A 25,791-nucleotide genomic window follows, 5' to 3' on the forward strand; every position below is an offset into this window, starting at 1 on the left:
TGAGATTTGTGCCACACCTATGGAAAAGAAATGAAATTCCCACAGATAATTGGTGTTTGCAATCAATAACCAGGTTCAGTAAAGCATCAGAACTAAAACAATCATCATTTGGGGGCAGAAATTGCTACATAAGTGACATTTATTCAGGTTCTGCTGTATTTACAGGTTTGACATAGTAAAACTCGGCAGCGAGTTCCCACTTGGCAGAAAGCACAGAAGTGCACAGTAAATCTACATTTATTACATGGCATGGTTTCTGCTAACACAAATTAGAAAAGCCAGAAGTAAGTACAGGTATGGGATGAGCTGTCTCAAAAGTCCCAAGCCAAAGACATTAAAAAAAAAAAAAAAAAAAAAAAAGAGAGAAAAGAAAACCAGAAAAGAAAAGGCCTTTTCCTGCAAGGGAATTCTTTATACAAAGTTGTAAGGTGATGGAAAGAAATTCTTTACAGTGAGGGTGGTGAGACACTGGAACAGGTTGCCCTAGAAGACTGTGGATGTCCCCTCCCTGGAGGTGTCCAAGGCCAGGTTGGATGAGGCCTTGAGCAACCTGGGCTAGTGGAAGGTGTCCCTGCCCATGGCAGTGGGGTTGGAACTGGGTATCTTTAAGGTCCCTTCCAACCTAACCCATTTTATGAATCTTTTGTTTTTACATGCCCAATGTGTGCTGTGAAGAGCCCAAGAGAGTCCAAAAAAGTAGGTAGTACGAAAGGATCCTACAACACTGAGAAGATAACTATTAAAAACCGAATACTTTGTGCCACCGTCAGAAGAATCCTCTCTCAAATGCCACCTCAGGATTCTGCACAGAGCCACCCTCTCCTCTCGGCCACAGCCAGCAGAGGTGCTGCTGGACTGAAGGACTGGAAAGATGTGAGCACAACAATGGCATCACTTCAGCTTCTGAGGTCATCCCCTGGGCCCTCAACACTGCACAGAGGCCCTGGTGAGGAAATAAAAGCAAAGCCTGGCCCCTGCTGGCTCCAGGGACAGGGCTCAGGCTACCAAACCACTACAGAAACTATCGACACACGGCAACAGCGCTGTCACACATCAGCCACTAAATGATTCAATGATTACAGAGGTCTGCAGTCATTAGTAAAATTTTACACCTAGAAACCAATAGAAAGAAATGCTTCCCCTGGCTTGGTTTTGGTTTTGTTTTCTTTTTAACAGTACTTTTATTTCTTTATTCATTTTAAAGCAGGTTGATTATTTTTACTTCTGCTCCAGAGGCTTGATTCACTTCCTGCAGGTGTCCTCTTGCTTCTTGAGGGAGAATTTGCTAAGGCAGGAAGACGTTTGCCAGAAAACAGCTGTTGGAGAAGGATATTGAACATTGAAACTATAGTTAGATGGTTATTTGGGAGAAGAAAAGGATGTTGTTCACACAGACAGCAGGATGTCTAAGGGCTGCTGAAGCACCTCAGCACACAATGACCTGACCCTCGCAAGCACTCGGGGAGTTCTGGGGATTTTACAGCTCTGAGGAGTTAAAATTATTTAGGGGAGAGCAGACAATGGAAACAACAGCACAAAACCACACTGGGATGGGAAATGGCACTGGATTTGCACTGCCACAACAAGGCTGGACTAGTCTTTAGCTGCTGTATCCATTCTGAGTTTGGATCTGAGTTTGGATCTGAGATTGAGTTTCAGATCTGAATTTGGATCTGAGTTTGAGGTTTGGATCTGAGTTTGAGTTTTGAATCTCAGTTTTGCTCTGAGTTTTGGATCTTTCTATCCAGTGCATTGGTATGAGAGAGGCAGAGATGTCAGCTCTCACCAGTTGTCTGCTCCAGCCATGCTGTCCAGAACCATTTAAACCAGTTAAATCCAACACAATCCACTCACACCTGTACAGCTGATGATTTCTGCCAAAGGACAACATCCCTCACACACAGACTGAACAGCAAACACCAACCCTTCCATTAGATTCACTGCACCACTTCTTTTCTCTTTGCACTAATTATTCCTCCCCTCTTCATCCTCTGATCATCATCCCTGCTCTGCAAGGAAAACATTCAGCTCCTGGGCCTGTTCTTAAGAACAATAACACACTAAAAATCCACACTTTCTCAGGCTTCCCTGCCCAGGATTCAAGATTTCTTTCCAGGGGAATTGTAATAATGTAATATTAGAATTGAAGGTGTGATATTAAAGTTTTAATATTACAAGTGCAACAGTGAGGGTGCAATATTGAATGTGCAATATTAAGGGTTCAATATTTAGCAATTATTCTGGACATTTCTCTCAACAGATCTAAAAGAGAGAGTGCTTTTGAAAGCTCTAAAGTGATCAAAAAATAAATAAATATTTAAACCCCTCTGCATCTTTATCTTCACAAGCAAGGAGTCAAACATGGTCTCTACCACTGTAATTTCAAATTCCAAACACAGGAAAAGCCCCGTGCCCCAAGAAACCACCCAGTTTCTGCTCTAAGTGAAAAACTGAGCTGGAGTAAAGCAAAATGGAAAGAAGATTGCTCAGTGAGAGCAAACTACAGCTGCTGGAGCTGATGCCTCATGCTACGTGACCGTCCAAGCAGGGGAAATAAAGGCTCTGGTGACTCAGCAGAATATGAGAGGATATTGCATATCCTGGAGGAGGCCATAAACCACAACTTGGTTAAACAGAAGTGAAACACTTCAATAAATGGACTGAACTATTTTTACACCTGATCACCAGTGGAAAACTCGAGCTGGAGAACGCTGCACAATGCCTGTTTTGTGTGGCACGTTCTCACTGCAGACTGGAAAGGAAGCAGAAACCTGACTCAGTTTGCTGTTCCTAATAAAAGGAAAGTGCACTGGGAAAACAACGCCTCAGTTTGCAAATCTGGGGGATGACGAGATTGAGAGCAGCCCTGAACAAAAGGATTTGGGGGTGCTGGTGGATGAGAAGCTGGACATGAGCCAGCAATGGGCACTTGCAGACCAGAAGGCCAATGTCTTCCTGGGCTCCATCAAAAGCAGTGTGGCCAGTGGATGGAGAGAGGTGATTTTGCCCCTCTGCTTCTCCAGGTGAGACCTCACCTGGAGTTCTGTGTCCAGCTATGGAAACCCCAACACAAGGAGAACATGGACCTGATGGAGTGGGTCCAGAGGAAGCCACAAAGATGGATCAGAGGGCTGGAGCACCTTCCTTGTAGGAGAGGCTGGAACATTTAGCACTGTTCAGCCTGGAGGAGAGAAGGCTCCAGGGAGACCTTAGAGCTACATTTCAGTATGTGAAGGAGACCTACAGGAAGGCTGGGGAGGGACTGTTTAGAAGGGCCTGTGAGGACAGGACGAGGGGCAACGGTTTGAAACTGGAGCAGGGCAGAGTTAGGTTGGACATCAGCAGGTAGCTCTTCACAGTGAGGGTGGTGAGGCACTGGAAGAGGTTGCCCAGGGATGTGCATGAGGCCCCATCCCCGGAGACATTCAAGATAAGACTTGGTGTGGCCCTCGGCAGCCTGCTCTAGTTGGAGGTGTTCCTTGCTGACTGCAGGGGGGCTGGAGGGAGGGAACTGGACAAGAAGACCTTTGAGGGTCCCTTCCAACCCAATGCAATTTGTGATTCTGTGAATTTCAAGCTGGGGGGGTGGGGGAGGTGTGATTTCTTTCTGTTACTATCCCAGCTGTGATTGCCTCAAGCCTGTCCCAGGGAAATGCGGTGTTGTGATGATGTTTCTAAAGGGAGCATCATGCTGCACTCACCATCTGGGAAGCAACCTCTTATAGGATTTCCTTCCCCTCAGGGAGGGACAGTTAATGCAAGGCCATTATCTGCTGTAAGCAGGAAATGATGCTAGAAGGGTTCAGCTACTTAAGGCTCCTTTAAAGTCCCATTAAGGCAGCAGCAATGTTGAGGTGCAGCTTTAAAGCAGAAGACTGCAGGCACTCAGAGGTTTGGAAGATGTTCAGTGTGTTAGAGCATGTGGGAGGGTTTTTCACAGAGCAAAGGTGTGCAGAGGAGAGTTTCTTCAGGAACTTGGCAGAAAATTCAAGCAGCAGGTAAAATGCAGACAAATTGGTGTGTCTGGGACAGAAGCCAGACAGTGGTAGAATCTGAAACAAAACTGTGTGACCTTCAGTCATGTTTGGGACACACCTTGTTCCAGGCAGGTAATTTGTTGTGAGACACACTTCCCAAATCAGTGCAATACCAAGCTATGGGATCTAATGAATACACAATTCCTGAAAGGAAAAACTCAGGCAGAAATATCAAGTGTTCCTCTGCTCCCCACCAAGTCAGTCTGGACTCTGCAGACACAGTAGCTGTGTATGGGACAGCAAGAAACAGGTTTCCTAACACCCTGTGTTTTAAATCATTCAAGCAACAAAAGTGCAGCCCCAAAGCGTCACAAAGCAAAGCTCAACCCAAACCAGAACACATTCAGGAAAGCAAAACATTTACCTTTAGTAAATAAAGAGAACTCTGGTTCTGGGGAGAGTGGAGAAAGTATCTGGCATCTTCCTAACCTTTGCATAATTAATAAATCCTCTGAGAAACAGCAGGAAACCTGGAAGAAAGACATTTGTGCAGTTAATACAGGGGCTGCTGGAGAGGCAGCAGAGCTACCAGTATGGAGGGACCTAAGTCACTGGGCTGCTGATTACATACAAGAATTTCTTTGTATCAATGGCAGTCATTGAACTTTTGACTCCAAATAACATCCAGTCACTCCCAAGGGAGGAAAAAGGAAGGGGGAAAAAAGAGGGAAGAAGAAGGAAAAGGGGAAAAGAAAGGAGGCGAAAAGGGGCTAAAAGAGCAGGGAAAAGGGGAAAGGGATTCCAAATCCACCCTTGAATGTAGGATATAAAAACAGATATAACACAATTTATGATGAAGACAAGCAGTGTTCTCTTCTTTACTTCTGGTGATAATAGTGTGCTGCCACCAAGAAATGACAGCAGAAGGATGGGGTTAATGTGTGCCTTTGCAAACTAGAAGGCATGCAGTGAGAGGAGCAGTACTGTAAGGGTTCCATTTCAGCTTTTACACCTCTATGCACACGTTTTAACAGCCACCAAAACCATGCTCACAAAGGCCCTGATTGCATTTGACAGTTTTTAAGAGTGCTCTGGCTGTTCTCCCCGGAGCAGACACTCACCTAGTACAAGGAAGACCCACCAAAGCCAATACTGGCCATCAAAGTAACCAGGAAAATAGGTAGAGAACTGAAACAAAACAAAACAAAAAAGATACAAGTTAGAACACATGGAAGTTTCTAAACTCAAGTCTATTCTCACCAATTGCAGTAATAAGTTTCAGGTAAGGTTCTCTTCACACACCAGATCAACTCTAACCAAGGAGGATGGAACAGCTCCAACACCCAGCCATAAATTCTTCAATCACTGCAACACAAAGACTCTACTGGGCAAGTATTCCTAATTTTCCCTCACATTTTTTGATTCTTATAAACCAAAGCTGCAGTTTCTGAAAGGGAAGATCAGGTCTGCAGCAGGTTTGCAAGGGTGGACAGTAGAGCAAGCGAAAGTACTGCTGAAAAACAAACTCCAGATCTGAAATCCCAAATCTGTGTAACCTTCTGACAAGATTTTCTTCTGTGAAAATCACTGTCTATTGAATGAAAAGTTCCAACACTATCAGAGCACTGAAGGTCACTGTGTCAGCGCCTCAACTACCTCCAGGGAGGTGCCTGAGGACCCATCCCTGGAGATATTCAAGGTCAGGCTCAATAAGGTTTTCAGCAACCTGATCTAGTGGAGGATGTCCCTGCTGACTACAGGGGTGTTGGACCTTTAGAGGTCCTTTCCAACCCAAACCATTCTATGATTCTAAATACAGACTAATTTTTTGTTTGTTTGCTTTCATTATATTCAAGTTTTAAAATCTAATTAAAGATAAATTTATTACCAAGGTTCAAGTCAAATCCACAGATAAGGTCACTTGTTTCTGTCACAGCTCTTAATCCAGCAAACAGATTTTAACACCACTGATGATGACACTCAAAACCTTAATTTCCTCTAAGTATTACAAATATTTACAAAGGACAGCTCCTAGCCTCCTCAGAAAAGATTAGGTGCAAAGTGACAGCCCTAACACTACCGCTCTTTACTTCTGCTTATGAGATTTTTTTGCTTGAAATTCAAGATTTGGCCTGGAATGGCTGCACATCATTTTCACAGACACCTTCTTCTCATGGGCTCCAAAGAGTTTTTCTGCTATTTTCTCACAGTCCCTCAAGAAAACAAGTTTGATTTTTTTCCCCATTCCTTCCAGAACCAACACATCTATGGAAGTATTTTTCTTTTGTTCCAGAGAGATGTCTCTTTCTGCCCCAAGTTTTAGACACACTACATCAGATTTTCTTGCCTCTGTAGGTCTCTCTCTAGCTGAGCCCTATCTGTACACAGAGGCTCCCACTCTGACCAGTCATTCCCTTCCTTTGCCTGTGGCATCAGTGGCATCTGGTGGAAAGGAGCACAGTGGATGTTTTAACAGCCTGGATATGCCCCGGGTTTATAGGGCGATAAAAGAGAGCAACAAATGGTGCTTCCTGCTGATCCCCTTCTGTGTGCCTCAGGGATGCTGCACCAGAGGGCACCAGTGGGCTTCTCCCATCCCTGTCACAAAGCAGTTGCTACCTCCTTCCTCCAGCAAAAAGCAAACCTCACACTTCCTAGTTTTTTAAATGTGTCTTCTCATCGGCTAACCCACGTTTCAAAGAATGATTTTCTCAGAGGAGCATCATACTGAGGAGAGATACCCCTGTGCTGGCTTTATCTGGCTAAAAAAATGTTTTACAAACATCTGATCTTTGCTTCTGTTCAACACACACAACACATTTTGATCCAAAGGATCAAAGGGAGCCATTCTTGGCTGTGAAATTTTTACTCTCTTTTATTACAATAATAATTCCAGCATATAATTTCAACCATTCCAGGCTGGACGGGGCCTTGAGCAACCTGGTCCAGTAGAAGGTGTTCCTGCCTATGTCAGGGGTTGGAACTAGATGATCTTTAATGTCCCTTCTAACCCAAACCATTCTATGATGCTATGAATATGAACAGGACAGAATGATTGAAATGTTCTCAGTGAATAAGGGGCTCAACATCTATTTTGTTATAAAAAGCTCAATTGCTAACTTACTTCAGTCTACATGAGATAAAAAGCTAAGGAAAGAAAACCACAGTGTCAATATGTAGGTAGGTTTTAAACTGGAGCAGGGTAGATTTAAGTTGGACATGAGGAGGAAGTCCTTCACAATGAGGGTGGTGAGATACTGGAACAGGTTGCCTAGGAATGTGGTTGAGGCCCCATCCCTGGAGACATTCAAGGTCAGACTCAATGTGGCTGGGCAGCCTGATCTAGTTGGTGTCCCTGGTGACTGCAGGGGGGTTGGACAAGATGACCTTTGGAGGTCCCTTCCAACCTGATGCAATCTGTGAGTCTCTGTTTTAGCATGACATGACTTACCCTGACAATAAGGATCCACTTAATAAGAGACAGACCAAAGCCAGAAATGGCCCCATATCGTCCTGCAGCTGAAGTAGTCAGACAGAAAGACAGGAAAAATCCAATCCAGTTGAAGAGGAATGCCACTGAGAAAGGAGAAAAATAGCAGGTCACGTCCTTTTTATATCCATAGGAAAATAAGAACCTAAAAACCCCAAACACACAGGTTCTTCCCGGTGTGAAAATAAATTCCAGTTAGGTCCTGGATAGTCTTCACAGTTTTAAAGGATTGAGGTCAAACTACTCCAGGTTGTGGTGGTGGAAACCCAAACCAGCTTTCTAACAGGAGATAGGGAAGAAAGAACTTAGGGAAGGGTGTTGGTGTGTTGGGTTTAGGAAGTGTTGTCAGTTCTAGGTGAGTTGATGCCTGAAAAAAGTTCCAGCAGGTACTTACTGAAGAAAGTCAGCATGAAGATGCCATCGTTTCCTATCCTCAGCTGGTCGGTGTCATCAAAGTCATCCCGGGTCACAAAGTCATCGTCCTGAAAACCAAAGGGAGACAAGGCTTGGATGGACTTAAATCAGGCCTGTCTACACAGAATGCCAGCTCTGCATGTGGCCAGTAAATTGAACAGCCCTCAGAAAAGAGCAGTGTACAATGGAGGGAATCAAAATGCTTCATTTACATTTAAATGTAAGGTCCAGAGAAGCTCTCCTCCCTCTCCACTCTGCCCTACTGAGGCCAAATCTGCAGTACTGGGTCCAGTTCAGGGCTCCCCAGTTCAAGAGAGGCAGGAAACTACTGGAGAGAGTCCAGTGGAGGCTACAAAGATGCTGAAGGGCCTGGAGCAGCTCTGTGAGGAGGAAAGGCTGAGAGCCCTGGGGGTGTTGAGCCTGGAGAAGAGCAGCCTGAGAGGGGATCTGATCAATGCTAGACAAGAGCATTGAGCACTGGTGGGAGGCCAGGGTGCCCAGGGACAGGACAAGGGGCAACAGGCACAAACTGGAACCCAGGATGTTCCACCTGAACAGAAGAAGAAACCTCATTGGTGTGGGGATGCTGGAGCCCTGAAGCAGGCTGCCCAGAGAGGTTGTGGAGTCTCCTCTGGAGAGATTCTAAACCCATCCAGCCATTGTGATCCTGGGCAAGCTGCTGTGCATGTCTCTGCTTTAGCAGGGGAGTTGGACTGGATGATCTCCAGAGGTCACTTCCAACCCCACCATGCTGGGATTCTGGCATTCAAGGAAAGTCCACCATGGGGCAGAGAGGTGAAATCCTAAATTCCATAAGGCTATGAATGTAAGCAGGAAAAATTCCAGTTTCTCATGCTGAGATGATGCAGAGCATGAAGCATTATGTAGATAATAGGAAATATTTCTAAAACACTGAAGAGCCAGCATGTTCTTGTTTTCACTCTGAAGAATTCCCTTACTCATCAGAAAAATGAAATTTAGCAAGGAATTTGTCTTGTATGAGGAAGTATAATGAACAGTGGGGATCTAATGGTGGAGGAAGAGGCTGATGATGCTGGGAAAAAAAGGCAACAATAAATAAATAAATACTTCTGACAATTATTTTCTCATCCTTTTATCAGCTACAGTGACCTCTCAAAGTCAACTGAGTAAGCAGCAGGAGTATCAAGGGTAGATACGGTAGGTGGCAGAAGAATTAATCCCAAATCTTTTTAAAATAGCCCAAACAGCAGCGACAGGGCACAGGGCCACAGAGCAGTGCCCCTGTCAGCCTGCCAGACTAATCTGCACAGCACATGCTGGCATTACTGAGATGCCTCTGGCATCACCAGAGCTGTCCAGAGGAAAAGTACAGAACAGAAACTAGCCCCAGAACTCTTGGGAATGTGTAATATCTCTATCCCAGATGAAAAAAAAAAAAGTTCAAAAGAAAAAAAAAGTCATGGCATGGATGGGCAAGAGTTAAAGAAGAAATGTGAAGGACAGGGGGGAAGCTGAGTGAACTCACCCTTCCAGGAACCAAGGGAATTGTGGCCTCAGCCTTGGTTCTCTCTGCCTCATCATAACTCGGCAGTGTTGTGGCCACGTTGTAAGATGGAGGCTTAGGAAATGCTGACTCATCCTTGTAGTCAAAATAAGCTGGAAAAAAACAAAAAGTTACAGAGAAAGTAACTTGGCAGCTCCTGAACATCATCATAGAATCGCAGAATGGGTTGGGTTGGAAGGGACCTCTAATTCAACCCCACAGTAGTCAGCAGGGACATCTTCCACTAGATCAGGTTGCTCAGAGCCTTGTCCATCCTCAGCTTGAATACTTCCAGGGATGGGGCCTCAGCTACCTCCCTCAGCAACCTGTTGCAGTGTTCCAGCACCCTCATGATAAAGAATTTGTTCCTAACATTCAATCTAAATCTCCTCTTCTTTCATTTCAAGCCATTGCCCCTTGTTCCACCACTACAGGCCCTTGGAAACAGGCTCTCTGCAACCTTCTTGTAGGCTCCCTTCAGGTACTGGAGCCTTCTCCAGGCTAAACAACCCCAGCTCCCTCAGCCTGTCCTTGTAGAAGAGGTGTTGCAGCCTCCTGATCATTTCATGGTCCTCTTCAGGATTTAAAATTCAGCATTTCAGATGACCTCAAAACATCCCAATACCCCCGAGTGTTGCAGCTTGTCCCTTCTGTCCCCTCCCCACCCCTCCAGCCTCCTGTCATCGCAAAACAGAAAGTGAAAGTCAAGGGAGGACCTTATCTAACAAAGTAAGACACAAAGCAGTGCTTTACCACACCCACCTGAGTTTATTTTTAAGCCCATGACACGTGCTGTGCCTCTCCTGACCCCAACAAACAGAAATGGTCAGATTGTCAAGTCCAAGTGGTTTCAATGAGTCAAAAAAAACATCACTGCAAGCCCTACTGTGCTACTGGTGACCAAACCCGCCTGGACATGTTCCTTGCTTGATCTTCTCTAGGTGATCCTGCCTTGAGAGGGGGGTTGGACTGGATGGTCTCCAGAGGTCCCATCCAACCCCTACCATTCTGTGATTGACTGTGAAAGCTCTGGAGAGAAAAAAAGTGAAGCATTCCCTAAGCCAGAATGCTCTGATACAACACAAACCAAACTGTTCCACTAAATGCCATCAGTGCCACCACAGTGTGATGCTTCATGAGAAGTTCAATCCTCAGGAACTGCAAACTGCAGAAAGAGTGAATTTTTTAATCCCTCTTAAGTAACAAATCCTGTGGGGAAGGAGCACAGCATCATCAAAGTGCCAAAGAATGGGAGGAGAACCACAAATCCTCACAGCACTGTCTTCAATCTACCAAGAATGTTCTGAGGTGTAGCCTGAACACCACTTGATGGGATGACATCAGATGAAGGCAGCCAAAATCCATCTTCTAAACCACAAGTAACCATGGTCTCCCTGGATCAATCCTGATGCTTTGCAGCCTTGGGAAAGATGCTGCCATGCCATCCATCAATGAGATTTAGGGAGGTAAGGAAGAACAAGAGAGCACCCCAAGCTGTCTCCTTCCAGCTCCTTTTACCTGTGCTGTCTGCAGAGATGCTGCTGTAAGGTGGAGGGGCATCGTTCACCACTGGCACGGTCTCACCCGGCTCCTCTTCATTCTGCAACTGAACAGACCAACCACAGAGGTCAGAATGCTCCTCAACTTCTGTCAAATCACCTCTGGAGTCTTAATTGCCCATGGCAGACTGGTTGCCCACGGAGGTGGTCAAGCCACCGCCCCTGGAGGTGTTCAGGAAACCTGTGGACGTGGCATGTGGGGCTGTGGTTTAATGGCCACGGTGGCGTTGGGTTGACAGTTGGACTGGATATCTTAGAAGTCTCTTCCAACCCAAACAATTCTACAATTTTAGGACTGCTGCTCAGCACCATGGGTCGTATGAGCAGCTGCCCTGCTCCACACCAAAGAGCTCTGACTGGAAATGATCGATGTGCAATTCAGGTTAAAAGTAGTTTTCGTAGGTTCATGGAATGGTTTGGGTTGGAAGAGACCTTCAAAATCATCCAGTTCCAATCTCCTGGCACAGGCAGGGACACCTCCCGCTAGCCCAGGTTGCTCAAGGCCCCATCCATCCTGGCCTTGGAAACCTCCAGTGAGGGGCATCCACAACCTCCCTGGGCAACCTGTTCCAGTGTTTCACCATCCTCACTGTGAAGAATTTCTTTCTAATCTCCAGACTAAATCTCCCCTCTTCCAGCTGAAAGCCACTGACCCTCACTCTGTCACTATAAGCCTTGTAAAAAGTCCTTCCCTGGATTTCTTGCAGGCCTCTTTCAGGTACTGGTATTCTCACACACCTGGACTTCAGCAAGGCACAGCACAAACCTTCCCAGTATCTTTCCACTGCCCTGGCACTTCCTCAGCCTCCTCAGCTCACATGGCTTAGCTGCATCTGGTTTAGTTGAGGAAATAGCAGGAGATACCCTATAAAAACCTCCAGTGCTGCCTGCAGCTTTGCCAAGGAAGGGTTTTTTTCATGGATATGTTACATAAGGATCCATATAAATCTGAATCTTGCCATTTCACTTCAACCTTTCACACTGTGTGACTGAGGAGGAGTTGATTTTGTGCACCATGCTTCCCACAGGCTCTGTATAAATAACCACACAGCTTCTCCAACCCACAGTGTCCTGTTGTGGAGCAGCTACATGGACATAGCCTCTGCTTAGAGAAACAAGACCAGGCCACGAGTGTTCCAAGCAGAATGCACCAGAAAGGGATTTACAAATCAGCTGTCTTCTTCCCATTTCTCACCATCTCATCAACCAAAAATTCAGTTTTGATGCAGAAAGAAAACTCATTAAAAAAAAAAAAAAAGGCACAAAGCACCTCAGAACTGAACCCCATGCCTGAACAGAGAGGTAGAACCTGGTTTTGGAACCACAGAATCACAGAATGGTTTGGGTTGGAAGGGACCTTGAAGGTCATCTAGTTCCAACACCCTGCAATGGGCAGGGACATCTTCCATTAGACCAAGTTGCTCATGGCCCTGTCCAGCTTGGCTTTGAACAATTACAGGGCTGGAGCCTCCACATCTTCTCTGGAGTTGGACTAAATGACCTTTCAAGGTCCCTTCAAGCCAGACCAGTCTGCAATTCTATGATTCCATACTCCAACAGCAGCCTCCATCCTATACCCAGAAAGGAGAAACTTCTTTGGTGTGAGGGTGCTGGAGCCCTGGAGCAGACTGCCCAGAGAGGTTCTCTGGAGAGCTTCCAACCCCACCTGGCCATTGTGATCCTGGGCAAGCTGTTGTGGGTGTCCCTGATTGAGCAGGGAGGTTGGAGTGGGTGATCTCCAGAGGTCCCTTCCAACTCCACCATGCTGGGATGCTGTGTATTCTCAGAAAATGCTCCACCAGGCTTATTTTGAGCCTATCCAGGACAACTCAAACCCTCAGCCCTTTTTTGCTTCAGCCTATGCAGGACCCAGTCTGTTAATGAAGGAGGAAAGGCTCTGACACAGGAGGGACTCCCCGGATAAGCCATTCACAGCATTGTTTGCCCTCCAGGAGGGGGGGTGGCAGGAACTAAAACCTTCCTGGTTATAAAAAAAAAAAAAAAAAAAAAAAAAGACATACACAACCTTCTGATGTCTTCTGATTCTTTACAGTGAACATGGTGAGACACTGGAACAGGTTGCCCAGGAAGGTTGTGGATGCCCCTTCCCTGGACATGTTCAAGGTCAGGTTGGATGAGGCCTTGAGCAAGCTGGGCTAGTGGAAGGTGTCCCTGCTCATGGCAGGAGGTTGGAACTAGACGATCTTGAAGGTCCCTTCCAACCCAAACCATTCTGTGAATCTATGAATACTCTTACCACAGTATTGTGCAGGAGAAAGAAGCTGAACTTACTGCTGGCTGCAGAGCATCACAATTCAGGTAAGAAGACCAAAAAAAAAGCAGCTCCTTTTGCAAGCTGAGCTATGGAAGGTGTATGGTCATAGAAAAAAGATTTTTCTTCTAATGGACAAGGTACACAAATGCCTTCCAGCCTCTGTAATGAGCCCAGGCAGCTACAACTCAACTAAGTGCTTATTAGCAGAGCAGGAAGGCTTCATGTGACAGGAAGAGTGAGTCACCAGGCCCCACAGGGCCAGCTCTCCCCTCCTGTTTCACCTGCCCTATGCAGCACCAGGCACACACCACACACGGAGGCTGCACTGCTTGGGACTCTGGGCAATCCCACCTTGGGGCTCTGCCAGGGGCTTTCAGAACCTCTAGAAGTTGATTAAAAGAGTGTTTAGTTCCAGTTTGTTTTGCTGAGGCTGTGGGGTGTTCTTTCTTGGAGTCACTGATGGATTTGAGCTTTTAAATCATGCTGACTCTTGTACCTGCAGCACTAAGAAATAAAGACAGTGACATACTATTACAACAAGTGTTTGACTGTGGTTTAGTCACCAAAAAGCTGCCTGACAGAGGTGGGTGAGACCCAGGGGCATTGATTTGCTAAAAAATACCCTCAGAAGCTTGGCTCTGAGCAAGACACTGCCTCTACCACTTTCCTCTGTGTGACACACACAGAATCATAGAATGCCTTAGGCACTAAGGGATCTAGGAGATCATCTACTCCAACCTCTCTACCATGGGAGACCAGGTTGCCCAAGGCCTCATACAACCTGGCCCTGAAAACTTCCAAGGAGGAGGCATCCACAACCACTCTGGGCAATCTATTCCAGAGTCTCACCAGCCTTGTACTGAAGAACTTTTTCCTAAGATCCAGTCTAAACCTACTCTTCCTCAGCTTAAAACCATTTCCCTTGTCCTGCTGCTAGACACCCTTATGAAAAGTTCCTCTCCAGCCTTCTTGTTGGATTCCTTCAGGTATGGGAAGGCAGCTCTAAGGTCCCCCTAAAGTCTTCTCTAGGCTGAACAAACTCAGCTCCCTCAGTCTGTCCTCACAGCAGAGGTGCTTGAGTCCTTGGACCATTCTTGTGGCCTTCCCCTGGACTCACTCCAGTAGCTCTGTGCCCCCTTTACAACAGTGGGGTCCCACAAGAACAGATCAAAGAGGCAGAATCCTCTCTCTTGCCCTGCTGGCCACATTCTACATGCAGCTCAGGACATGGCTGCCTTCTGGACTGCATGAGCACACTGCCAGCTCATGGTGAGCTTCTCACCAGCACGGCACTGGTGAAGTTCAAAAGGTACAAACTGTTTTCAAATGTTTCCATGCACACTTTGCAGGAAGCATTGCCACCAAAGGGAGTTGTTCATTCTTCCAAATTTTCCTAACTTGGCACCGTTTTGGATCTTTTTAATTTCCCTTTGCCCTAAACCCTTAGGCTGCATGCAAATATTCTTTACACTACATCAGGATTACTACAAGCTTCACCTAAGCAATTTATCATCACAAGTAGGTATTAATTCAGCCATGGCTCATCAGTGTTGAGTGTCTTTCAGTTCTTGATGTTCTGGCATGCAAGGCAGAGCTGCAGAGAAACTCCCCAGAGGCACTCTAGGATGAAGCTAACCCTCAGCACATCCCATTTTTGCTGTTTCTATGGTTTCTTTGAGCCTTCCAGAGGCAGATGTTTATGCTCATGACACAATCTGTATTTTTCTAAAGGTGACAGGATTGATTTGTTTATTCGGAAGGATGAAATCATAACCTGTGCAAGGCGAATGCTTGAAGAAACAAATAAAAACATGGATCACCACTACATTTGAGAGTTCTCCAGCCTGCCCACAAAAAGCTTGCACTTCATGTCCATTACTACTCCCCTCACATTTCTCCTTCCCTATCTCTGGCCTTTTGGAAGCAAATCAAAGTTGCTGCCAACTCTGAAGAGAAGAATTCTATCTATTGACTTTAGCTTCCCTTTAAAGAGACCCTGATTTGAAATCCTGCCTTTTGCCCAGGTCTCTGTAACTTAGTATCAGCTTATTAATCAGCAGGAATAATGATAAGCCAGCAGACAAGTCAACCCACATGTACCAGCCCTCTCCTTGATGAGCAAATAAATGTTTTCTCTCTCCAGCTCACTGCACAGAGGTGAGGGACAGCCCCAAATATCACCTCTGCTCCAGCTACCTGTGCCTGGGCACAGCACGGTGTGGCATGGCTCCAAGGTGACAGGCTAGGCAGTCACCCTGCTAAGCAAACCCTCCCTGGCTTCTCCCTTCCCCAGGAGATCAAGGAATTCCAGACTGGTTTGGGAGGGAAGGGACCTTTCAAGGTCATCTAGTCCAACCCTCTGCAGTCAGCAGGGACAGCTGCAACTAGAGCAGGCTGTTCAGAGCCCCAAACAACATGATCTGAAATGGTGCCAGGCATGGGGCATCTCCACCTCACCAGGCAACCTGGGCCTGAGTCTCACCACCCTCAGTGTCAAATATTTCTTTCTCCTCTCCAGTCTGAAATCTCCCTCTGTTAGTTTTAAACCATCACCCTTGCCCTGCTGCTGAAAAGTCTGTCCCTATCCTTCTGATCAGCCCCTTTAAGCACTGAAAGGTCACCAGAAGGTCTCCCTGGAGCCCTCTCTTCTCTAGGCTGCCTGAACAACCCCAAGTGTCTCAGCTTGGCCTCACAGCACAGGGTTTGCAGCCCTCCTATCACTGTTGCAGCCTCCTCTGGCCCTGCTCCAACAGGACCATGTCTCTGCTCTGCTGAGAACTCCAGAGCTGCCCTAGCACTGCAGGTAGAGGGCTACCTGCAGAGCAGAGGGGCAGAATCCCCTCCCTTTGCCCAGTGGGGAACTGAGCCCTGGCCAACTCTTGGGAGAAATATCCTGAGGTCTCTGCCAACCTGAGCTACTCCTCCACTGTAATAAAGGACTGAAAACCTGACCCAAAAATGCTTTGTTGATTTCCAGTCAGAACATGCAGTGAGCCCTCAGCTGCACCCACAATGCAGGATGGCAAGGCTGAGGAACCAGCAGGAGCACTCACCAGAAGGGCACATCTGCACCAACCCTTCCAGACCCCAGGGTAAAAACACAACCCCAAATGTATTTTATGTCCATCAAAACACAACCTGTGCTCATGATGATGATGTTCTTCACTGACTCACAGCAGTTAATGGCATGACAACATATAAATACACCTCAGTCCTGGGAAACAGGCTGAGCTAATTCCCTCACCTCTGTTCAAACTGGGAATTACCTGGTCTGACTTGGCTGTAAACAAGAACTTGGGCCAGTACCAACCTGTGCCTACAAGATCATCCTTAGGTTTGAGTGTTCCAGGGTCTAATGCAGAAGTAGGTTTTAATCTTGGATAGAATCATTGAATGGTTTGGGTTGGAAGGGACCTCCAAAGGTCATCTAGTCCAACCCCCGCCTGAGGCAGGAAGGGACATCCTCCACTAGATCAGGTTGCTCAGAGCCTTGTCCCACCTGATCTTGAATATCTGCAGGGATGGAGCCTCAACTACCTCCCTGGGCAAGCTGTTGCAGTGTTCCAGCACCCTCATGGTAAAGAACTTGTTCCTACCATCCAGTCTAAATCTCTTCTTCTCTAATTTCAAACCATTGCCCCTTGTCCTGTCGCTGCAGACCTTTGTAAAAACAGTCCATCTGCAGCCTTCTTATAGCTCCCTTCAGGTACTGGAAGGTGGCTATTAGGTCTCCCCAGAGCCTTCTCTTCACACACATCAAAGAGCCTCACTGTATTATTCAGAACAAGATCAACATTTTTTTTCTGAATGCCAAGACATCATATAAAGAATTCTGTTATCTTTGAAGTATTTTTAAATACCACTTTCTTTTTCCTGTACATAAAGAAAGTATCTTCAATGAAAAAAAAAAAATCCCATCAATCAAATTGGGACATTTTACAGGAGACAGACATGGATATTGAATATTTCCTCTCAGTCCCAATGATGAAGAATCAGAATACAGAACTTCTGCTTCTTGGTTTTGGTATGGCTTGAGCAACTTGGTCTAGTGGAAAGTGCCCCAGCCCATGGCAGGGGGTTTGAACGATATGATCTTCAAGGTCCCATCCAACCTAAACCATCCTATGCATCTATGGCTCTTTTAAAAGGCAATGCCAAAGAGGTACAACTTCTCTTCTGAGCCACTTAACAACCCAAAGGCCTGAGAGGCTGTTCTTTCATCTGCTTTCCTGATGAGGTTTCAGAGCCCCACTGAATTCTAGTGATGAGAGAGAAGTCAAAGAAGCCCAGCTAAGATTCCAGCACAATCTTGATAGCCCTGCTAATATTTTATTTAAAAGCCTGCGTGCAAGGCTCTGCTCTCTTGTTACAGAAGCTACAAGATGACACCAGACTCCTACTGTTTCACTGCCTTTCCCAAAGCCTTCTGAGTTCCAGAGATGGAATTTATAGTAATTCTAGAATTGCTTTTCCACACAGAATCACTAAAATCTTGCAAACTTACCTGGTGCCTACAGAAATGGATGTTTCAGAACAGAACAGAGAGACTTGAATCACCTGGACAAAGACTGAGCTGGACATTGGGTAGCTGCAGACAAAGGAGGGAAATTTCCAGACAAAAAAAATGCAGTTCAAAATTTCCCTAGTAATTTCCTTATCATACTTATCAGCTGCCTGGATCATTAGCAAGCACATCTGCATGCTACCAGCACCTCAGCAAGGAAACATATAGTGCCATCACTAATTCTAACTGCAGACATGAAAAGGTTTGGTAGATTCTCATCTTTTAGTTTCCTTTTTCCCATTTTAGCTGAAAAAAAAAGTAAATAAAGACAAGCTTAAGATAAGCACAAAGTGGCAACTGCCATCACCCTCCCTGTTTTTCACTCAGATATTAAACTCTGTGGTCCTTCATGGATTTAAACTGTAGTCACATTCTATCTTCAGCAACAGATTCATAGATTTATAGAATGGTTTAGGTTGGAAGGGACCTTGAAGATCATCCAGTTCCAACCCCCTGCCACAGACAGGGACAGCTTCCACTAGCCCAGGTTGCTCAAGGTCTCATCCAACCTGGTCTTGGACACCTCCAGGGAGGGAACATCCACAACCTCCCTGGGCAACCTGTTCCAGTGTCTCCCCACCCCCACTGTCAAGAATTTCTTCCTAATCTCCAGACTAAATCTCCTCTCTTCCAGCTCAAAGCCATTTCCCCTTGTCCTGTCACTACAAGCTACTCTCCTGTAACGCCCTTCAGGTACTGGAAGGCTGCCCTCAGGTCTCCCCAGAGCCTTCTCTTCTCCAAGATGAACAGCTCCAACATTCACAGCCTGTCCCCATAGGGGAGGTTCTCCAGTCCTCTGATCATCTTTGTGATCTCCTCTGGACCCACTCCAACAGTTCCATACCCTTCTTGTGTTGGGGGCACCAGACCTGGATGCAGCACTTCAGGTGGGGTCTCAGCAGAGCAGAGGGGCAGAATCCCCTCCCTGTCCTGCTGCTCTCAGTGCTTTTGATGCAGCCCAGGACACAGCTGCTTTCTGGGCTACCAGTGACCTTTGCTGTCTTACGTTGAGTTTATCATCAACTGACACTCCCAAGTTCTTCTCCTCAAGACCACTCTTGAGCCACTCCTTGCCCAGCCTGGATTTGTGCTTGGGATTGCCCTGACCCATGTATAGGACCTTGCACTTGTTGAACTTTATGAAGTTGGCATGGGCCCACCTCTCCAGCTTGTCCAAGTCCCTCTGGATGGATCCCTTCTCTCCAGTGTAGGCCACACAGCTTGGTGTCATATTTCTAGAGTTTGACTGAAAGAAACCCAAACAAATGGAAAAATCTATTTTTTCTTTATGTTTCCCATAGCCACCTCCCCTTATGAAATGATTCATGATCCATGGAGAGCCTTTGACAAATGGAACAGGAAGAAATAGCACTTCAAAAGGAATATGTCTCCATTCTTTAGCACACCCACCATTTTCTAGGTGGGTTTACATTACTCATCTCCATCACATAGATTTGCAAATGCCTCAAGTAAAAAGCATGCCTCAGTTAACATAGTGTAAATAAATCTATTAAAAGCCTGGCTATTTTTTTGTTCCAGAATGGAGGTTAGTTTCTATTCTGAGTGACAGTTCTGCCACTGAACTCACAACCCAGGGGTTAACTCAAAATGCTTTAAGCCACCTAATCCTAACAGCATCCCTGTGTAACTTTCCCAAAGGCAGGTCTAAATGACAACAGCACTGCCCAGGACGATGACACCAGGGCCTGCTTCCTTCCTCCCAGACGTTCACAGATTGCATCAAGTTGGAAGGGATCCTCAAAGGTCATCCTGTCCACACCCCCTGCAGCCAGCAGGGACATCAACTAGGTCAGGCTGCCAAGGGCCACATCAAGTCTGACCTTGAATGCTTCCAGGGACAGGGCCTCAACTACATCCCTGGGCAACCCATTCCAGTGTCTTACCCCCCTCACTGTAAGGAACTTCCTCCTGATGTCCAAGGTAACTCCACCCTGCTCCAATTTCAAATCATTGCCCCTCATCCTATCACCAGAGCCCCTTCTAAACAGTCCCTCCCCAGCCTTCCTGTAGGTCCCCTTCACATATTGAAATGCATCTCTAAGGTCTCCACGGAACCTTCTCTTCTCCAGGCTCAAAAATGCCAACTCTCCCATCCTATCTTCATACGAGAGGTGCTCCAGCCCTCTGAAGCACCTCTGACATCTCCTATTCCCATTTCCAACAAGTACAGCCCCATCACAGAGGAGGAACCAAAACCAAAGTTCCACCCTGATCACACTGTGTGGATCCCAGTCACCCTGCCCAACTCCTGCTTGCTGCTCTAGCCACTGCTCCCAATGGAAAGGGTCTGGGAGAAGCTGAAATTCTTTCTCTGGAGTTTCAGCTTTATTCTCCACGGAGCTGCACTTCCACAGTGTATCAGACCAAACTGCCACATCATCCCGAGGCGTCAGTGCAGGCTATTTTTTATCAGATTAGCTAATGCTGGAACAAAGTACAAGGGCCAGAAAGCTGGCTTTAGAGAAGAAATCTGCTGCTGAACATCCTTTAACACTGCAGATACCAGGGAAGGGACTCAGGCTGGGAGTTTGCTGTGAAGGGGCTGCTGGGTTGGCCCCCTCTGAAGGGCAGCATGGCTGAGGAGCAGGATTGGGGAAGAAACACACAGGTTTAAAATTCTGTTATCAATTTCAGTTGTTTGGGTTCATTCTCAGCAACAATTCATAAATTCATGGAATGGTCTGGGTTGGAAGAAACCTTGAAGGACATCTAGTTCCAACCCCCTTCATGGGCAGGGACGTTTTCCAACAGACCAGGCTGCTCAAGGTCTCATCCAACCTGTCATTGAACACCTCCAAGGAGGGGGCATCCACAGCCTCCCTGGGCAACCTGTCCAGTGTCTCACCACCCTCACCATAAAGAATTTATTTCTAATCTCCAGCCTAAATCTTCCCTCAAGCTTCAATCCATTCCCCCTCATCCCACCACTACAAGCCCTTGTAAAAAGTCCCTCCCCAGCTTTCTTGTGGACCACCTTTTCTCAAAATATACTCAGGGAATCCTACAAACATTTTACACCACAGGAGTATTCACACTACAGTAGTGCTGCTCCTACACACAGGCTGACACTCCAATAACCTTTCCTGGAGCAGGGTTTACACACCCCTGGCATGCTTGGATGGTGTCACCTTTAGCTGTACAGGAACAGCCCAGTTATGTGACAAACACTACTACCACATTGCCCCTCTGAAAAAAAAAATATATTACCAAACGCTGAAGTTTCCCCTTCTCCTCCACTGCCTCACAATCCAGTAAGTTAAAGATTCAATGAGCTTGTGAATTTCTACAGGCTGCCTCTGTTGGATCCTGCATTTAGCTCCAGCCCTTAGTTATCAATTCACTGCAAGCCCTTCCTCATTGGCACATGGCCTGTTAGTTAATTGTACACTCACTGACACGATGTCTCAGTGTATGGGAAAGAACCTGACACACTCAAAGCCAGAAAGCCTCTCCCATCCTCTCATCTCCTCTTTGTCAAAATCCCAACTCTGCATCTTTAGCCTCACAGCTTGCAGTGGGTTTTAGAGCAACACAAACAGTAGAATCACAGAATCATTTTGATTGGAAAAGACCTTTGAGGTCATCAAGTCCAACCATTAACCCAGGTCACCACTAAACTATGTCCCTCAGCACCACATCTCCACAGCTTTGAAACCCCCCTAGGGATGGAGACTCCACCACTGCCCTGGGCAGCCTGGGCCAGCGCTTGACATCCCTTTTGGGGAAATTGTTCCTCATGTCCAACCTAAACCTCCCCTGGGCAACTTCAGGCCATTTCCTCTAGTCCTACTGCTTGCTCCTTGGGAGAAGAGTCCAACCTCCACCTGGTTCAAATTTCATTTCAGGGAGTCTGAGGTCTCACCTCAGTCTCCTTTTCTCCAGGCTAAACAAACCCTAGGAACCAGTTCAGAAGTAACACACTTTGTGAACCCCAGGGTTCTGGCAGAGGGCAAGGAAAAAAACCCCAAATATTTCTAAACAGCTACACAAAAGGAAATATATTTACATGTGGGTTTCTGATTCTGCACTCCAGTTACACCAGTCATTTCACTGGGCCTCCATTATCTGTTTGTCTTTAGCAGTGTAAATCCTTTGGGGCACAGTCTGATCCCTCATTTGTGCAGCACCAGGCAGAGCTACGCTCTACAGTGAGCACAGCATCTGCTGTGTGTCTGGGGGATGTGCCAGCAGGGACTGGCTACACCACAGCTTCAGACAGCTTCTCTTTTAAAGAAACCAGGATGGTGCTTATCAGTCAGGTGCAGACCCTGGAGAGCAAGGCAAGTGTCCTACAGCACATTCTGTCACCTCTCTCCACAGTCTCATGGTGATGGGACATGAAACTAGATCCCTTTATAAAAGCCACTGGTGAAGGTGATGAACTGCTGGAGCAGGTCCAGAGGAGGCCATGAAGATGACCAGAGGGCTGGAGAACCTCCCCTGCAGGGACAGGCTGACAGACTTGAGTCTGTTCAGTCTGGAGAAGAGAAAGCTCTGGGGAGACCTTAGACAAGCCTTCCAGTACCTGAAGGGGCTAGAAGAAAGCTGGAGAGAGACTTTTTTACAAGGGCTTGTAGTGCTTGGACGAGAGGGAATGGATTGAAGCTTGGGGAGGGTAGACTTAGACTGCAGATTAGGAAGAAATTCTATACAGTGAAGATAGTGAGACACTGGAAAGGCTATCCAGGGAGGTCATGAATGCCCCCTCCCTGGAAGTGTTTAAGGCCAGGTTGGATGAGGCCTTGAGCAACGTGGGCTAGTGGAAGGTGTCCCAGCCCCTGGCAGGGGGTTTGGAACTAGGTGATCTTAAAGGTCCCTTCCAACCTAAACCATTCTATTTATCTATGAAGCTGTATGCTGGGGTCAATACCACAAGCAGGACTCTGCTGGGAAAGGCGATTAGTGAAGAGATCTGGTTATCCCTATCGAGCATTTCCAAGAACAACAACAAAGAGATTTGTTTTCATAAGTGAACACATCTGCTTTGCACAGAGCAACAACAACAAAAATGCCTGATTTAACTTTTATATTTTTAGCATGTAAAAAACAGCCTGCCAGCTGTCATGATGAGACTAACGTTCTATACCAACAGGAAGGTGCACCTCATATTCTGAAGACACTGAGCCTACCCATGCTGAAAATGCTGCCAAAGCAGAACCTCAACTGTGATTTCTTCTACGAACCTCAACTGTGATTTCTTCTACGAACCTCAGTTAAGCAGGACAGAGCTGTTTATAATTTTTTATATATGTATTTATGAAGTGCCTATCATCGTATTAATAAACACTCTTTGGGACCAGGGTGAAGCAGAAGTAAGAGGCTTTTTGAGGGATTTCTCCCGTATCACCATGTCTGCAAGTGAGAAACACACACCAGCAGGAACCAAGTCACACAGTGGGACCCAAGTGACCCCAAACCCTTTCTGTGATGCCAATATTCCTACCTAAACATCCTCTCCTTCAGGAGGCAGAGAAGGAAGCACAAGCCTCAAATTTATGAGGCAGCTCTTTAAGGACAGTCTCTGGCCTACAGGGATGTCAATCCGAGCCAGAGGACGAAACAAAAATTAACGGTAATCTCAAGAAAAGGCAGAACAAGTTCGTTCCACCGGAGGGTCCCCGCCAAGTTCGCTGACCTGCGGCTGGAAGCGAGACCGCGGAGCCTGCAGCACCGCAGGGGCCCGGAGAGGAACACGCCCGGCACGGACAGCACAGCCTGCCCGCGTACAAGGTCGCTCCGGCCCCTCCAGGACGAGCCTGGCCCGGGCAGCGGGCACACCCAGGGGCCAGGGACCCGGAGCCGCGCCGCGGCCCCAGCCCGAGCCCGGCTCGGGCAGCCGAGGCCTCCGCCGCGGGCGCTGCCACCGCCCCCAAGGCTGCGGGCCCGGTCACCGCCCTGCTCTCCCTCTTCCCCCGTAGCGGGTCAGCGGCCTCCGCGCCCGCAGGCCCAGGCCCAGGCCCTGCCGCCCCGGGAGACAGCCGGCCTGAGGTCGGGGTGGAGGCACCGCCCGCCTCCCCGTGGCACGGCGGCAGGTCCCTACCCGGCCCCCGAGTCCGTCGTCCCCGGCGCGGCCTACGGAGCCGCGGCGCTCGCGTACCCGCCGCTCCCCTCCCTCACCTGCTGGTAGCGGCCGCTGCTGGGATCGGCGACCGCGGCCGCCATGGTGGTCGGGACTCGGGCAAACGGACGGCGAGGACCAGGGCGGGGGGCTCGGCGGCGGCGCTGCCCGGCCGCCTCCCGACGGGCGCTGCGGAGGCGACGGCAACCGAACCGTTCGTCGTCGCTGCGGGCTCCGCTCCCTCCCTCCGCCTGTCACACTCGATCGCTCCCGCCTCCCGCCCCGCCCGCCCTGCGGGCAACGAGGGACGGCCCGGGGCTGAGAGCTGCGCTCGGCGGCAGAGTAGCCGCGGGAGGGCTTTACTGGTGACCCTAGAGCGAACAAAGCTACCCCAGAGCCACCCCAAAGACAGCCGGGTGTGCCCTCCTGCGGAGCGAGAAGCGGAGCGGGGCACGGCTGGGTGCTGCGGGCCGGCAGCCCATTCTCTGGCAGTTTGTAAGAGCTGCAGAAAAAAGCACAGTATCATAGAATCATAAACTGGTCTGTGCTGGAAGAGACCTTGAGATTATCCGCAGGCAAGGACACCTCCTACTAGACCAGCTTGCTCAAGGGCCCACCAATTCTGTGTACTAAATGTATTAGATACTACGAAACTTCATGTATACTTATTCACAGAATCCCAGCATGGTGGGATTGAAAGGGACCTCTGGAGATTATCCAGACCAATAACCCTGCTGAAGCAGGGGCACCCTCAGCAGCTTGCCCAGGATCACAACGACCAGGTGGGTTTGGAATCTCTCCAGAGAAGGAGACTCCACAGCCTCTCTCAACAGCCTGCTCCAGGACCCTAACACTAAAGAAGCTTTTCAGACTCAAAGCCTCCACAGAAGGTGTTACAGAAACCCAAGAAATCAGAAAGCAGATGCAAACCATGGTGAAAAACCACAGCCACCTCAGTGAGGACCCACCAGGGCCAGCACACACATAAAGCAGCCACATCCTTTACTTTCTTTACAGTGAGGGTAGTGAGACACTGGAACAGGTTGCCCAGGGAGGTCATGGATGCCCCCTCCCTGGAGGTGTTCAAGGCCAGGTTGGATGAGGCCTTGAGCAACCTGGGCTGGTGGAAGGTATCCTTGCCCATGGCAGGGGGGTTGGAACTGGATGATCTTGAAGGTCCGTTCCAGCCTTAAACATTCTGTGATTCTATGAATCCTGAGCCATGTTTACCTAACCTAACCTAACCTAACCTAACCATACCATACCATGCTAGGTTCAGCATTGACTTGATGATCTCAAAGGTCTTTTCTAACCTAAACAATGCTATACTTCTCTATATACCCATCAGCAATATCTCATGGTGCCAAAATGTGCCAGCTCCCCCATTCCCCAGGCAGAGAAGAGGCCGGCGCCGTGCTGCACTGCAGCTGAAGCAAACACGAGATGTTGGCCAACTCCTCCAAAAGCACGGTCAGATCTTTCATATCCACATAAAGCAGATGGCTTCACAGATCTGAAATCTCATTCCAAAAGAAGCAGGCGTAGGAAGCCACGCAGAGATAGAGATTTGTTTATTCAGAGGAGGTTTTGAGCTGAATTCTACCGTTGCTGAAGAGATTTTCCAGCTTGTGCAACCTTTATTTTCCACGTGTGCAGTTCAGGCTTGTTCCAAACTGCCCACATCAATCCCTGAGGTTGATGAGACTTAAATACATCAGCTTTAGGATGAGAAAGGCTGAATCAGCCTCGCTGAGATTCCAAGCTGCACATTCAGAGTGTTGCAAGCATTTCAACCTGAGGGCATGGTTTTGAACTGCACACTCAGTCATAAACACATGCCTTAGTGCTCATTAGTCTGCACCCTAATCAGCTTGCACTTTTCTGTCTCTAGTCTGTTTTTGCAGAACT

The 25,791-nt window shown here is 47.6% G+C and overlaps 1 protein-coding gene across 1 annotated transcript; it reads right to left on the reverse strand.

Moving 5' to 3' along the window:
• Window positions 1-353: 353 nt before the first annotated feature.
• On the reverse strand, window positions 354-23,987 carry NDFIP1 (Nedd4 family interacting protein 1). The gene is made up of 8 exons (XM_054389400.1): window positions 23,943-23,987; window positions 10,925-11,012; window positions 9,389-9,519; window positions 7,862-7,949; window positions 7,429-7,553; window positions 5,099-5,165; window positions 4,402-4,507; window positions 354-1,316 (listed from the first exon to the last, which is right to left on the reverse strand). Exons 1-7 carry the CDS (start codon window positions 23,985-23,987, stop codon window positions 4,404-4,406), a joined length of 648 nt encoding a protein of 215 aa, XP_054245375.1. The 3' UTR covers window positions 354-1,316; window positions 4,402-4,403.
• Window positions 23,988-25,791: the final 1,804 nt, after the last annotated feature.

Source organism: Indicator indicator, chromosome 18 (assembly GCF_027791375.1).
Source record: "Indicator indicator isolate 239-I01 chromosome 18, UM_Iind_1.1, whole genome shotgun sequence".
In the NCBI taxonomy this organism is placed as follows: domain Eukaryota; kingdom Metazoa; phylum Chordata; class Aves; order Piciformes; family Indicatoridae; genus Indicator; species Indicator indicator.

What these genes read in the sequence shown, in the direction of transcription:
- NDFIP1 (XM_054389400.1), bottom strand. Translation starts at nt 23,987, where the DNA reads ATGGCGGCCGCGGTCGCCGATCCCAGCAGCGGCCGCTACCAGCAG. An exon ending in CTTCATGCTGACTTTCTTCA is followed by an intron (nt 7,554 to 7,861) that starts GTAAGTACCTGC and finishes CTCCTTTCTCAG; the next exon opens with TGGCATTCCTCTTCAACTGG. An exon ending in GTGGGTCTTCCTTGTACTAG is followed by an intron (nt 4,508 to 5,098) that starts GTGAGTGTCTGC and finishes TCTTTCTTCCAG; the next exon opens with GTTTCCTGCTGTTTCTCAGA.